We start from the raw sequence: 12,843 nt of genomic DNA, 5'->3' as shown, positions 1-12,843 counted from the left end.
TGGTGGAAATGACCAAAATGTGTGTCAGTCTCTCAAACACCACCTTTCTCATCACTCAGGAAGCTTTTGTTTCAGAAAAGGCGTTTCAACCAGTGGATTTTTGACTTAGGACAGCTCAATCAGTGTTTTAAGACAGTTTCAGATATTCACTTAATTCAAATGCTTAGTGGTCTAGTTCACCTTCCCTTGTATCTGAAAGAGTTCAATCAGCTTAAATTTTTGTTTTGTTTTCAAAGGTACATCCAGGATACGGATTTCTTTCTGAAAACAAAGAATTTGCTAGACGTTTGGTAAGTTGGTTTTGTTCGCCTGGTTTGTGAAGGATGCTCTAGGTGCTGTGTATTCATTCCAAGGTATCTGAGAAATCAAAATACCAGTTCAGGGCAGATTTAAATGATACTCTAAGGTAAGGGGCTTATGTACCCATTCTATGTATGGGAATTTTTTTCTTGAGGATGTAAGTGCAGATTTTCTTTTGGGCAGTGGAAGATGTACCTGTTAAGAACTGTACCAAGGATGTAGGAGCCTTTTAGTTTTTTTCATTTATACCAGTAACTTTAGAGGCTGCCTTACAAAACTGGGTCACTGAAATGATGCAGATTAAAAGTATCTGTTTTTAAGTGATCATTTTGATTTGCAGCACAGCTGGTGAACAGCTGTATCAGCAGCCCTGAAAAGGTGCTGCACTACACTTTCAGGATGAGAATAGGAAGTCGAAGAGTGGAACTCTGAAAATTAACTTTCAGCAGAGAAGTCATGTATTGTGGACCTGCATTCTCAGAGGACCAAACTGATCTTTTTGAAAGGGTGTTATTTCCACCTCGCATTTGAATTTATAAAAATTCTTTTCACAACCTCCTTACATCAGTGATTTTTTTATATATTGGTGTTTTACTGACTTGTTGAAAACTTTTTATGCAGTTGCTTGTAAATTTGAGCTACTCCAGGGGAAAGTTACATGCATAAGTGTTTCAGCAAATTCATGAATGGGTATTGTATGTAAAGTTGCTGTGGACCATAACACTATTGTCTCCTAGTTTCACTGAGACTAGGGTTGAGCACACAGTGCATTGAAATTTTCAGTAAAAAGCTGTTGTTGCAGTTGCTAACTTTGTTATGGAGTAAATGGAGCATATAGCTGACAAATGTTTTTTAGACTGAAGAGGCTATTTGTTATTGCTTTTTAAAAGCAATATGTACCATTATGATTCAGGGTAGAAGCCACAGAGGAAGAATGTCCATCTATAAAGTGGAAACTTTTTTCCCTTAGCATTTGTGGAACAGCTCTTATTTCTGTATCTCTTTATGATATCTCTTTGGTTTGAGTTCTAATTGTAGTATAGAGTCCTGCACTTATTCTGATTATTTAGTGTTATAGAATGACACCTGCTCATCTGGGAAATCATTATTTGGAAAAAAAGCTGCAATTTTATACTTAGTATGCTTTTTAAAAGCCCACAAGTAGAAACTAGTACTGGCTGTGTGTGAAACGAAATGCATCCTGCTAGTTGCTGGATGGTTGTGATGTTTTGCTGAAATTAAAAGGAATTGCTATTGGCTGGGATTTACCAAATCTGGAGTAACATTTAAAATGTTATTTTCACTTACTTTAGCAGTTTTCATTTCTTGTTCTTTTGCTTCATGTACTGGAGCCTCACTTTAACAGGAAGATTCCTGCTTTAATTTGTAACAAACTGTTCCCCCTGGATAGCACCAGCAGGATAGCTGGCTTAAGTTGGCAGTCCCTGTAAAAATAATTAATGAAACAGAAGTGCTTGCTCATGCTATTATGTTGTATATTTTTCTGCCAAACATTGAAATTTGATAGCTGTTACTCCAAACTGGGCATGTTTCCTAGTAATCTGGTTGTTACTGGGTGATGTAAATCCAAATATTGGTAACAACTGAGCACTACTTTTGGCAGGACTGAGTCTAAATGAAGCAAAACCATTCCTGTAGATCCTTTCCCCTTCCTATTTCTCATCTCTTTTCACTGGAATCCTTGAAATAATGAATTGGTGAAGTAACATGTGATGTTTGCTATGATCTCAAAATACTATGTGTTTCAGAAAGTGTATTCTATTCCCTAAAAATATAGTAAAGCAAAGTACTTTTGCTTTTTCTCAAATATACTATTTGGTCTTAATCATGCTTCCTCTCATGTCAGTGGCTCTAGAATGTCAAACCCTTGGAAGAGAATTGGTGAAATGGATCATATTTTTTGAGCTGCTTGTATTTTTCTCAGAGAATCTGATTAATGTATTTAGAAGGAAGGAAGAGACGCATTAGGCTTAAATCTTCCTCCTAATTGCTGACAAATGTTACAAAACTATTGTGAAGTAGCCAAAATTGCATTCTCTCCCTGCCCCTTTCTACTTGTGCAGGTGTACAAGGCTGCTTTTGTGCAGAAAGCAATGAAAACTCTTTATTTCTTGGTTGTGCATCTGTACTTTTTAAACAAGTCTACCTAGTTTCAGAAACATACACTGAACAAACTTGCCATTTTGTCAATAGGAGCAGTAATGAGCTCAAGCAAAGTTTTGTCTTAACATGTGGAGGGTCAGTTCACGTATCCTACTGTGTGATTTGGAAAATACATATCTTTGCTCATTATTGCCTAAATGATTCATGGAATAAATGCACAGTTACAGACCATCCTTGTAAAGCAATTTTCATTACTCTAAATGTATCATTTTTTATTCTTCTCCATAGTCTTCATTTTGTTCCCCTTGAGGGTGGGGAGGAACAAAAGCATAGCTGGGATTTCAAGCAACTGATTTATTTACAAAGGCACTCAAAAAAAAAAAAAAAAAAAAACTTTCAGGAGGTGAATATCCTGCCTGTTACTAAATAGTGGTCCAATAAAAACTTGATGCAGCCAATCACCTCTTTAGAAGCATCTACTCTAGTCCCTACTGATAACTTACAAATGCAGTGCATCACCTTTCTCTATCAAGCAAGTCTGTTACGAATTTTGTAAAATAAAGGTCAATGTCTTGAAGATTGATATTTTAGTATTAAATCTTCTGAAAAACTCTTAAGGTAATGCTGATATTTAAGGTATACTAGTTGTTATGTACCATAATAAAATGCACATTTTTGTGCAAGTGAATGTAGTTCGTAAGAATCTTGTTTTATAGTACTTATGCAATTTGAGCTGTCCAGCACATAATGCTTTATAAAGAAAATGTATAAATTAAAGTTGTGAAATCTGATGGACAAAAGTTACTTGTGGTTTATGCATGTAAGAATTTTCATGTATGTCATTTGTTTCCCTGATAGTGTAGTTGCGTAATATTTAATACATAAATCTAAAGGTGTAGTTGAATATCTAACTTCCATGTTAAAAACATTCTTTACCAGATGCTGTGCAGAGCTACAGGAACAATTTGTTCCTTAACATTGTAGAAGTGTGCTAGTGACCTCTGTTTAGGTTGCTTAATCACAGAATATTTCCTGTTATGTTATTAATCCAGCCCCTATCTTGAGAAGCTCTAACATGTCTGTTGTCTGCAGCAGGGCTTTGAAATTTGGCAAGGGGAAAGCCCTGAGACTAAAGATGAGCCTTTTGGCATGTCATTGCAATATACACTTCCTGAAATTGCTGTTCTCTCTTTGCTTGCAAACCTGCAGAGCAGCTGTTGTCATGGGGGATGGGAGTACTGAGCCAGGCCTCTTAAAGTGTTTGACACATGGGGGATAGGCACATGGTCTCAGTGACTCTTTACTACTTCCCTTTCCTACCTGAGTAAAGAGGGAAATCTAGGAGGAAGGAGTGAGACTGAGTAGCTCCAGTCATTCTTCCAGGGTCAGCACTTCCTCCTGTGGGTCATCTGATAGTGGCTAGTAGTGTCTTATCCCTGCAGTTGAGGTTGTTTTTGCTTCATGATGATGGTTAAAAGCTTCAGCCTTGATGCATGGTGACTCAGTGTTAGTTGCTCAAGTGGCATTGGTTTTCACCTTTTTAATTAAGAGGAAAAACCAACTCAAGTTCCTCTTCCCTTTCTGCCTCAAAATGGTTGGGATGCTCTTCCTTTGCAAAGTTAAGTATAAAAATCATTTCATTGGATTTGTATTTTCAGTGCATTTTGGTCTCGTGTGTGATAGTTTCCAATTACACAATATCTAGTGTATTTTTCCCAAGAAACCTGTGGAATTTATGCATAAAGCAGGTACCTACATGGTCAGAATTAAGGTTACAAATATCACTTAATCTTATCTTTTGGAGTCAGCCATGGCAATGTTATTCTGACAGTATTTTTTCAGGAAAGAAACACCCCCACACATCCCAAAGTCACTCTGAAACAGTGGTAGGACAATGATTTCATCTTGAAATAAGACGTGAATCTCTTGGCCTTCATAATAAAAGCGTGCAAAAGATATGTAGAAAAAGGTTTTAGGAACTACTGTTTGGCTAGGGGAGAACTAAGGGGAGAATGAAGCAGCCAGTGCTATTTCTCTTTACCTTTGAAGCTAGATTAACATTCTTGGTGGAATTAATGGCAAACAATTTTTATAGGAATGGTTAATTGCATGTTTGTAAATGTAAGTGTGAGATGGAAAAGGTAAAACAGAGAACATCTTCTGGAAGGGGACTCATGTCCAAGTCTGTAATGAACTTTGTGCAGATAGATCCATAGCTCTTCATAGAGCTAACTGCAGGATTGTCATCTTCTAAAATGTATAATCTCATGACAGCAACATTCCCATTGAATTCTGTTATGTATGCCTTAGTGTTATGCTTAATGTGAAATTTCTTGATAACAATTAGTGTATGGTGGTACTTGGAAAGCATTTGGTATGATTCTCATGCTGTTTCCCACATGCATTGACTTCCTACTTGATGTTTCAAGTAACTGGTCAGTACCTGTGCTGTCAGAGTAGAAAGGTGGTGTTTGAAATGAGGTTTTGGAAGCTCAGTGTTGAGAAACTGCTTGTGTGTGGGATTGCATCCTTCAAGCAGCTGGGCAACTGGAACTTTGTGTGTGGAGTCCTTGCTGCGGCCTGCAAGGTGCTGCACCTTACTGCCTGCCAAAACACTCTGGTGGGGGCGCGGCAGCTTAGGGCACTTTGTGTCCAAAGATCAGACAATGTTCCTGCCTAGATGAACAGGCCACAAAGTTGCTCTCTAAAAAAGGTTCTGAAAATTTAATGGAGTTGATAGGAACTGTATTTACAAGAAAATACCCTTTGGCAGGGTTACATTGATCTTCATAAAATCACTGTAGTAAGCCTGTTTTCTGATTCTTGACTGCCGTTGGTCTTGTTCTTTCTGTTCTGTGTATGATCTTGTAATGTTAATGGGTGATTAATTAGTATACTGACACAATGTTTCTGAATGTTGTTTGTGTTCTTTAATCTCAAGTAAATTTGTTTTCATAGAAATCCAAATTAGTAAACCTTAGTCACTTGCAGTATTTGTTTCAGACATTACCATTCCTCTGCTAGTGCATGTGAGCCAGAAAAATGAAATTTAGTCATCTGAACTATCTGCTTAGAAACTTTCTAATGTGGAAAAAAATGTTACTTTACTCCTTTGCTGTAGAAAACTTCATAGACTTTTGCTAAAGGCATATGATGTCTTAGACTGTAGCATCAGAACATCCTGCTTTAAGATTGCTGTTTACATAGCAGCATCCAAACATCCGTCTTTTTGAGCAAATTCTGTATATTAGCAGTTTTGCATATCTGAAAAATCAAGTTTCATGTGCATATCTTATGCAGGTCTTACAGAAAACAATACAGATGTATTTAAATATTTAAGATAGTATTATAACAAAGGTTTGTGATTTGCAAGGCTCATCTTTCTCAAGTCTATTGCCTAAACCTCCCAATTTCACTGCTTTTTGCTTGATCTCCTGATTAGACAACTTACCTGACATGACATAACAGTCTTAATGTGCCTGTATTTGTTTTTCATTTATAAATAAGCCTTTATTTTTAAATTGTATTTTTAAAGCTACTTTTCTGAAAAGGTGGTTTAGGCACACAGCTTTGTGTGCAGTTCTTGTTTAAAAAATAAAGCCTTGATTTATGTAGTCTCAAATTGCCAAATATTACTTATTACTGTATGAACTGTGGGCTTGTATGATGTTTGAACCCTCTGTATGTAATTAAAGAATAAGATAGTCCAGAGAGGCAGAATTACTTTGTTTAATAGGAGTCATCTAATTTTTTCCCATGAGATGCCTTTCAACAACAGCACTTTGGCACACTTAATGAGGTGTGTTGTATTGCAGATGAATGCATTTGTGGAATTTTGATTTGTAAAAGTCATTATTTTGACATGCTGTGTCACTACAACAGTACTTGATTCCAGGTTTGCAGAAATTCATGTTACTTCTAAAATATGGTGTTCCTTCTCTTCCTTCCAGTGTTATGACTGAATAAAAAAATCCTTGCACTTCCTTCCATATTATAGCTGAATGTTACTGTACATCTACAATGTGCCTTTCCTCATTGCAGTAAAGGCTTGCAAGTATTGTTATGTAAGTCTCATTTACGTAGGTAACACTGTTTCATTTTGCTTTCTGGCTTTTTATTCTACTATTGATTTGTAATGATGCAGATAAGCTTGCTTAGTTTATAGTGTTCTCTTGTTCTGATCCAATATAATCTGTTAATTTGTCCTGGTTTAACTGAAACTTTTATGGTAACTTTGAAACTGATGTGGATCTGCTCCTGCTCTTAATCAGTTTTAAATGTCCCATTGACATCTGTAGAACTGTATTAGGTCTGAAAACTATCAAAAAAACTGTATAAATGTCAAGGTAGGTGAAGTTCCAGTGTACAATTCAACAAAAGCAGTTCTTACTAGTATACAAGCTCTTGTTTTCTGCCTGTTTTTTTAAAGGAAAGCATACTACAAGGAGTTATGTTCAGAGGTCTTACACTGGTAAATGCAGACTGAAGACCTAAGGTTTATGTATGTTCTTCCTGAAATACATATATTGGAAAATTAGTCCTAGGTTTAAAAAGATGAGTAACTTAATGGTAGGATAGACTTCTTTGTACTACTATAGAGTTTAAATATATTGGAGTAATGATGTATGATAAATAGAACTGTTTTCTCCTCTCCCAATTGATTTTTATTTTTTCTGCTGCAACTGAACATCAGTTGCAGAAAGTTATCGTGAATTAAAGTCTAAAAACTAAGTGTACTAGCTAAGGAAGTGTCTTATACTTGAGCTGCATCCTATGTTTTCAGACATGAGGGACTTTTTGGGTTACAGAAGGAGGGGTGTGAATACGATAAAGGAAGCTTATGAATGTACTGAATGCCATCCTAAACTAAGGAGTGATTAATGTTTTTGAGAAGAGGAAGCCTTTTTTTTTTTAATGCATATGTGTAGATTGAGCACTTGCATGGTACAGTGAGTGATAAGTCTGTACTTGTTTTTTCCTCGTAGGAGTTTTTCCTCTGCTGATTCCTCATTCTGATTTAGACTTTTCTCTAGCTGTCTATTCTTGTTTTTGGAGTTTAGGGGTGTAATATCTGCTACTTAAATCTTTTCAGGTTGGTGTCTGATGCATGACTCACAATGGATCTGCTCAAACCAGGAATGGGCTTAATCTGTGGATGATCAGCAATTTCTAAACTTTAAGTGATTTCTACATTAGTTAAAAAATGTTACCTGAAAGGCTATTGATTAATGTGTTTCTAAAGATGACCTGTTACCCTGGATTAGACTTTGGGGTGCTTTGTTCCATAGTATATTTTGACTGTATTCTTAAGGAAGTATTTTCTTGAACTTGATTCTTAAAGTCATGTTGAGTATTACAGCTTGATCTTCTTAAAAGTCTTATAAAATTTTAGTTTATGCTGCTGTTTGACTTGCATTGTTGTATTTGTCTTGATTCAAACTTTCTATTATTTATTCAATACTGGTACAATATCTCCTATTTTGCTGCTGTAATATAAAGCTCTCCAAAATATTCTGAATAGTTTCTATAGATAAGACTTAATCTATTTGTTTAGGATTCACTTGTGGATTCATTTGTGGTTTCAAAATCACTTCCTAGGCTGATGTTGCCTAATCTCCTGGAGTGGTTGATCTGAGACCACAAACTTATAGTTACCTCTGCATGTTGAGGGATCAGAATTAGTAAGCCAGATGGCTGGTTACTGAAAGTGCATTAAAATATGGGAGAAAAGTCTGTTTTGTTTTTATATTGTAGTATAGTTCCACTAGTCACAACAGTGGAAGTTGTAGAGTAGGCAGGGCATTCAGACATATCATAGTTAATGTTTCACAGAATTTAAGGTTACAATGTTGATTAGTGGGTTTTTACTTTCACTGAATTTCTTCTGCTCTATTATGTTATCTTCAGGTTGTTTTTTTCCCCTTTTCTCTGTATGGTTGTAGAATGCATGATTCAGAGGGACCTGGTCTCTGCTTTGCCATGTAAGCTGCCATAACAAATGTTAATTGGAATCCTTGCAGCCAAATGGAAAAGGATATATTTATCAAACAGTCTTTATTTCAAACAAATGTGTACCAAATAACTCTTCAATAGGAACTTATCTAATTTCTCAGTTTTTGTCAATGGAGGCCCCTAGCCAGTATGGCAGGAATGATGGCTCAGCTTCTGGTAAGGGTAAGAACTTGCAGCTACCTACTAATGCAGCTACCTAAAATAAGTCAGCTTAGTGATTTATTTTGCAGATCTTTAAAATAAACCCCTGGAGCTTTAAAATGCTTTCCATTTATTATGTGTGGATACTCATTATCCTTTTCATTCTAATCTTTAATTCTCTTTGAAAGTTGTCTTACAAATAAGCTTAGTTTATTTGCACAGCATGTTTCATCTATTTCTATTTCATACTGAATGATGATCAATAGCACTGACTTTATGGGATATGGGGCTGACTGAATCTTGAGTTCTTCTGGAGAAAATTGAAACACCTAACAGTTGGATTGTCTTTAGCAATGAACTTTTGGATTAACACAGACATTAAAGTTGTTTTCCCAAAGGTAGGTAACCTGTTTCTTGTAGAACCTAACATGTGCTTCTCGCTCCCTGAGTGCCAACCAATGTGCTCAGCTCCTGAAGATCAGGTTATTAGCCTGTGGTCAGGCTGCTGTTCTGATTGCAACTGAGCTTGCTTAAGAGATTTCTGCTCCCAGCAGCTTGTTGCTCTCTGGCCCAGTGAAGGGTTATTGCCCTCTTTGGATGTGCTGAAATAACCCTGTGTGGTCACTTCTTAACCCTCTTTTGTCAAAATGATCTTGGGGGGGAGGGGGAGGAAAGAAAACCAAGCTGAACTCTCCTACTTAAGAGTATTTAAGCTAAAACAAGCAACTCTGACAAACCCTGGTTAGATTAGGGAGTATCTACCAGATCTGCAGGTAGATCTAGGGAGGTGCTAGCTCAGGAGTGGAGTATAGAAAATAAAAGGAAACAAATGAAAGTGATAACTTTTAATCTATTTATAGCTGAGTTAGAACAGTATCTGACCAACCATACTGAAGGTGACTTAGGTGCTTGATTTAAGCTCCAAGTTTTTAAAAGAATCGGTACCTTTTTTCTTCTATTTACAATATAGATCTATCAAATGTTATACAACAAAACCATTTTCAAAAAACAAAACCCAGAACCAACCCTCCCCCCCCAAAACACAAAGTGAGTAGAATACTTTCACCAAACTTTTCTTGCATTTTTCCAAGTGAATTTAAAGTTACTTCTTGCAGTGCTGCTAGTCTGAATTATTAAAAGCTTTGAGACCTGGAGTAACTATGTTTAGCAGGACCTTTATTACATGGGTGCTGTAATGGCAAAAGTGCTACCTGTTTTCTGTGACTCTGTAGGCTGTTGCTGTTTGGAGATTTCTCTTGGGTTCTGTACTTTATATGAATAGGTAGGGGAAAGTTGCTCTTCAAATTGACTTTCTAACCTTGGAATCTAGGTACTTGCTGACAGCTAATCATGTTCTGTTTGGTGACCTACACTTTGAAACCATGAAGTTCTGTAAACTTAATAGTTTATGTATGCAGGTGTGTGTGTAATATGTATATATATTCTTTATGCTTATCTCTGGGACAGTTCCACAAAACTTAAATTCAATACAAGGCTTTTGGTGTGTATACTTCTGATTGGATGAATGTGTGAAATGTCTAATCTTAGTTTTTAAGTTAGAATTGTGTAGAAAGCATAAGCCTGCTGGAAAATGCCTCACTGTTTAGGGATAGGTCCTTTAATTGATGTTAAATTATGGCTTCCAGTACACACAGGGTTAAGTGAAAAGGTTGTGGTAATATCTTAGTGAGCTTTTTTCCTTTAATGTGCTCATTAGCAATGGCAAGTCCAGATTTTAGCACATGTCAGTAATTTACATTTCATTGCTGAGTAGCAGCACTTGTTCAGTTGTTGTTTCTAAGCCTGATGAATATGCTTGTATTGGGAATAAACAGAGTAGAAGAATTGAAAGCCAAATACCCTGCCAGGCTTTTCAATGAGTGCTGAAGTTTCCAGTGGGTCAGTGATTAGCAATGCTTGGAGCAGAAGGAAAATGCCACAGGTAGGTTATCTTAGCAACTTTTCTAGATGTTATACCATTGAACCCCCTTTTTTTAAACTCCTTTAGTCACTCCCCTCAATTTGTCCTCCTTTCTTCTCTTAATGGAACATAGTGTGTTAGATAAACCTCCCAATCGGGATACATAATCATTCAGAGATGGCACAGAATAAAATGATGAGAGTTTGTACCATTTCCAGCTATCAGATCATGATTGGAATCTTTCTGAATATTTGAGCTAGCCTTTCTTTTCTCTGCCTTACCTGATACTGACTTGGTTTGAAGATGTGTGCTGCTCATTGCTGTAGCAGCAAATACATGTGTTGAGATGCAGTAGCAGTGTGGTTGGCAAATGGGATGCAAGACCAAGGTTGCTAGCTTTTGGGGAAAATGGTTCTTTCCTGTGGCAGCAGTTTGGTATTAAAACCATATGACTGATTAAATGTATTCCTGATAGAGTGATATTTTTGCTATTTTTAAAACTGCTTTGACTATTTATGGAATACTGTGGAAGCTTACACTGTGAAATTATACTTTCCTTTGTAGAGTCCTGCATATATTGCCTGTCCAAAAGGATAGGTATTGCTGAATTTACGTATGTACACAGACAGCTAAGCATTTTTATTCCATATGCCTGTTAGCATCATACTGACATGTTCTTCAGAACTCTAGAAAGGCTGTTGGTGCTTACTCTTTCTCACTCTTTTACTAAGGTATTCTGAACACTGTTTATGTTCAAGCTACTTATTATACAATTTGGGGGTGGTGAATGCATTCAACACTTAGAATGGGAGCAAAACAGCAAAAGATATTCCAGAATGTTCTTGTGAATAAAACCTGCCAGTTCATTGTGTAGGAAATTGTGAACCCTTTTATTAGCCTATCTGGACATTAGGTGAATATATTTAAATGAGAATGTGTTTGAAAGTAGAATCATTTGAATATTTTTCACATGCTGGAAATATTTTCATAGCTGCCTTGGTCAAACTGGAATTCCCATTGTGGATTTGCAAAATAGTTCGCTAATAGTGGTAAAGCCCCTCTTTGCAAACTGCATTAACACTCAACCTCAGTTGATCCAGCCAGTGTGAACAGCCAACAGTTAATAACTTAGAAGCTAACAGGTAACATGAAAGATATTTGACTGCTCTTAGCTCATGTTCAAAAACCTGTATAGAAGGAAATTCATGTTTTTACTAGCTAAGGCAAAGAATCTGACCTGATGTTATGGTTACACTTGTCTATTCTTCACCCCTCTGAAAAACCTGGAGATGCTCTGTAGCCAGGCTTGCGAAAGAGGCATGAGGCCAGCAGAACAGGCAGTAGGGTGGCCAGATACAGCTTCTCCCCATTGCTGTGCAAGCTCTATTTTGCATTTAGAGCACTTCTGCCTTTTGTCTGGTGGCAACTCTCATAAAATAATTGCAGCCTAAGGTCTGACAGTGCTTGAATCTGGTTCTGAATAGTTTGAATTACAGGGGAAGAGTAGAAGGTGCTTTTAGTCAAAACACAGTGCTGAAGATGCTTTCCTGTGGACTTAAGAGGGGCAAACTTTGGGGATGGGCTTAGTCTGTTGCATAGGTACTGTAGTTACAATCTGCTTTCTGGCTGAATGTGCTTGCTGATGGATGATTAAATGGTGGGTACCACATATGCATGTTGCTGCTGTCTTCTAAGTAAGATTAAGGCCTAATGCATGTAGTCGGCTGTGCAGTTCTTGAAGGCAAATGAACTTTTTTACTTTTTTTGGAACTAGGGGACTTTTGCTGCTTTGGCCCTTTCTTAATTGGGTGACAGTTGTGGTTTGTAGCTTTCAGTGTGTGATCTGGTAGAAAAGATAGTGAATGCTAGTGAATGTTATGCTAACAAGCTGTTTGCACCGAAGACAGCTCCAGTGATTCTTTGATCTTTGGAACAGGATCTCAAAATATGAAGGCTGTTCCTCTCCTCTTAAACAGGTGTTGGCTTGGGGGGGGGGTTTGTTTTTTTTTCTCTAGCCTAGATTTTTTTAATCCACTTTTTATGGAATGAGAAACTAACTTGATCAAGTTGGTGCTGTCCAAAACCATGTCTGTCTTTAAGAAGGATTTTGGTAGCCAGCATCTGGCAAATTTGGCATCCATGAAGTCCATACTGCAGTGTTCAAAGAATATTTCTCAAGTTACTCAAATAAGATGAACAGCTGCCATATGGTACTTCACATTACTTTTTGCATCTCCAAACTTTAATAAAAACTTCTAGCCTTTGGGAAGACTGGAAATATTAAGTGGGTTTCTGCATCTTCTATTAAACTAGAGAACAACCTCTGTAAAGGATACTAAAATCTT

At 36.9% G+C, this 12,843-nt stretch overlaps 1 protein-coding gene across 2 annotated transcripts in view; it reads left to right on the top strand.

The window, feature by feature from the left end:
• PCCA (propionyl-CoA carboxylase subunit alpha) overlaps positions 1 to 12,843 on the top strand; it is a 294,626-nt gene that overhangs the window by 43,308 nt on the left and 238,475 nt on the right. For both annotated transcript variants that reach the window (XM_062566813.1, XM_062566814.1), the window contains exon 6: positions 237 to 290. In XM_062566813.1, coding sequence (XP_062422797.1) covers positions 237 to 290 — 54 coding nt within the window. The remainder of the gene's footprint in view (positions 1 to 236; positions 291 to 12,843) is intronic.

The sequence above is a fragment of the Rhea pennata genome, chromosome 1 (assembly GCF_028389875.1).
Source record: "Rhea pennata isolate bPtePen1 chromosome 1, bPtePen1.pri, whole genome shotgun sequence".
Lineage (NCBI taxonomy): Eukaryota > Metazoa > Chordata > Aves > Rheiformes > Rheidae > Rhea > Rhea pennata.
This window is presented reverse-complemented; position numbering and strand designations above follow the sequence as displayed.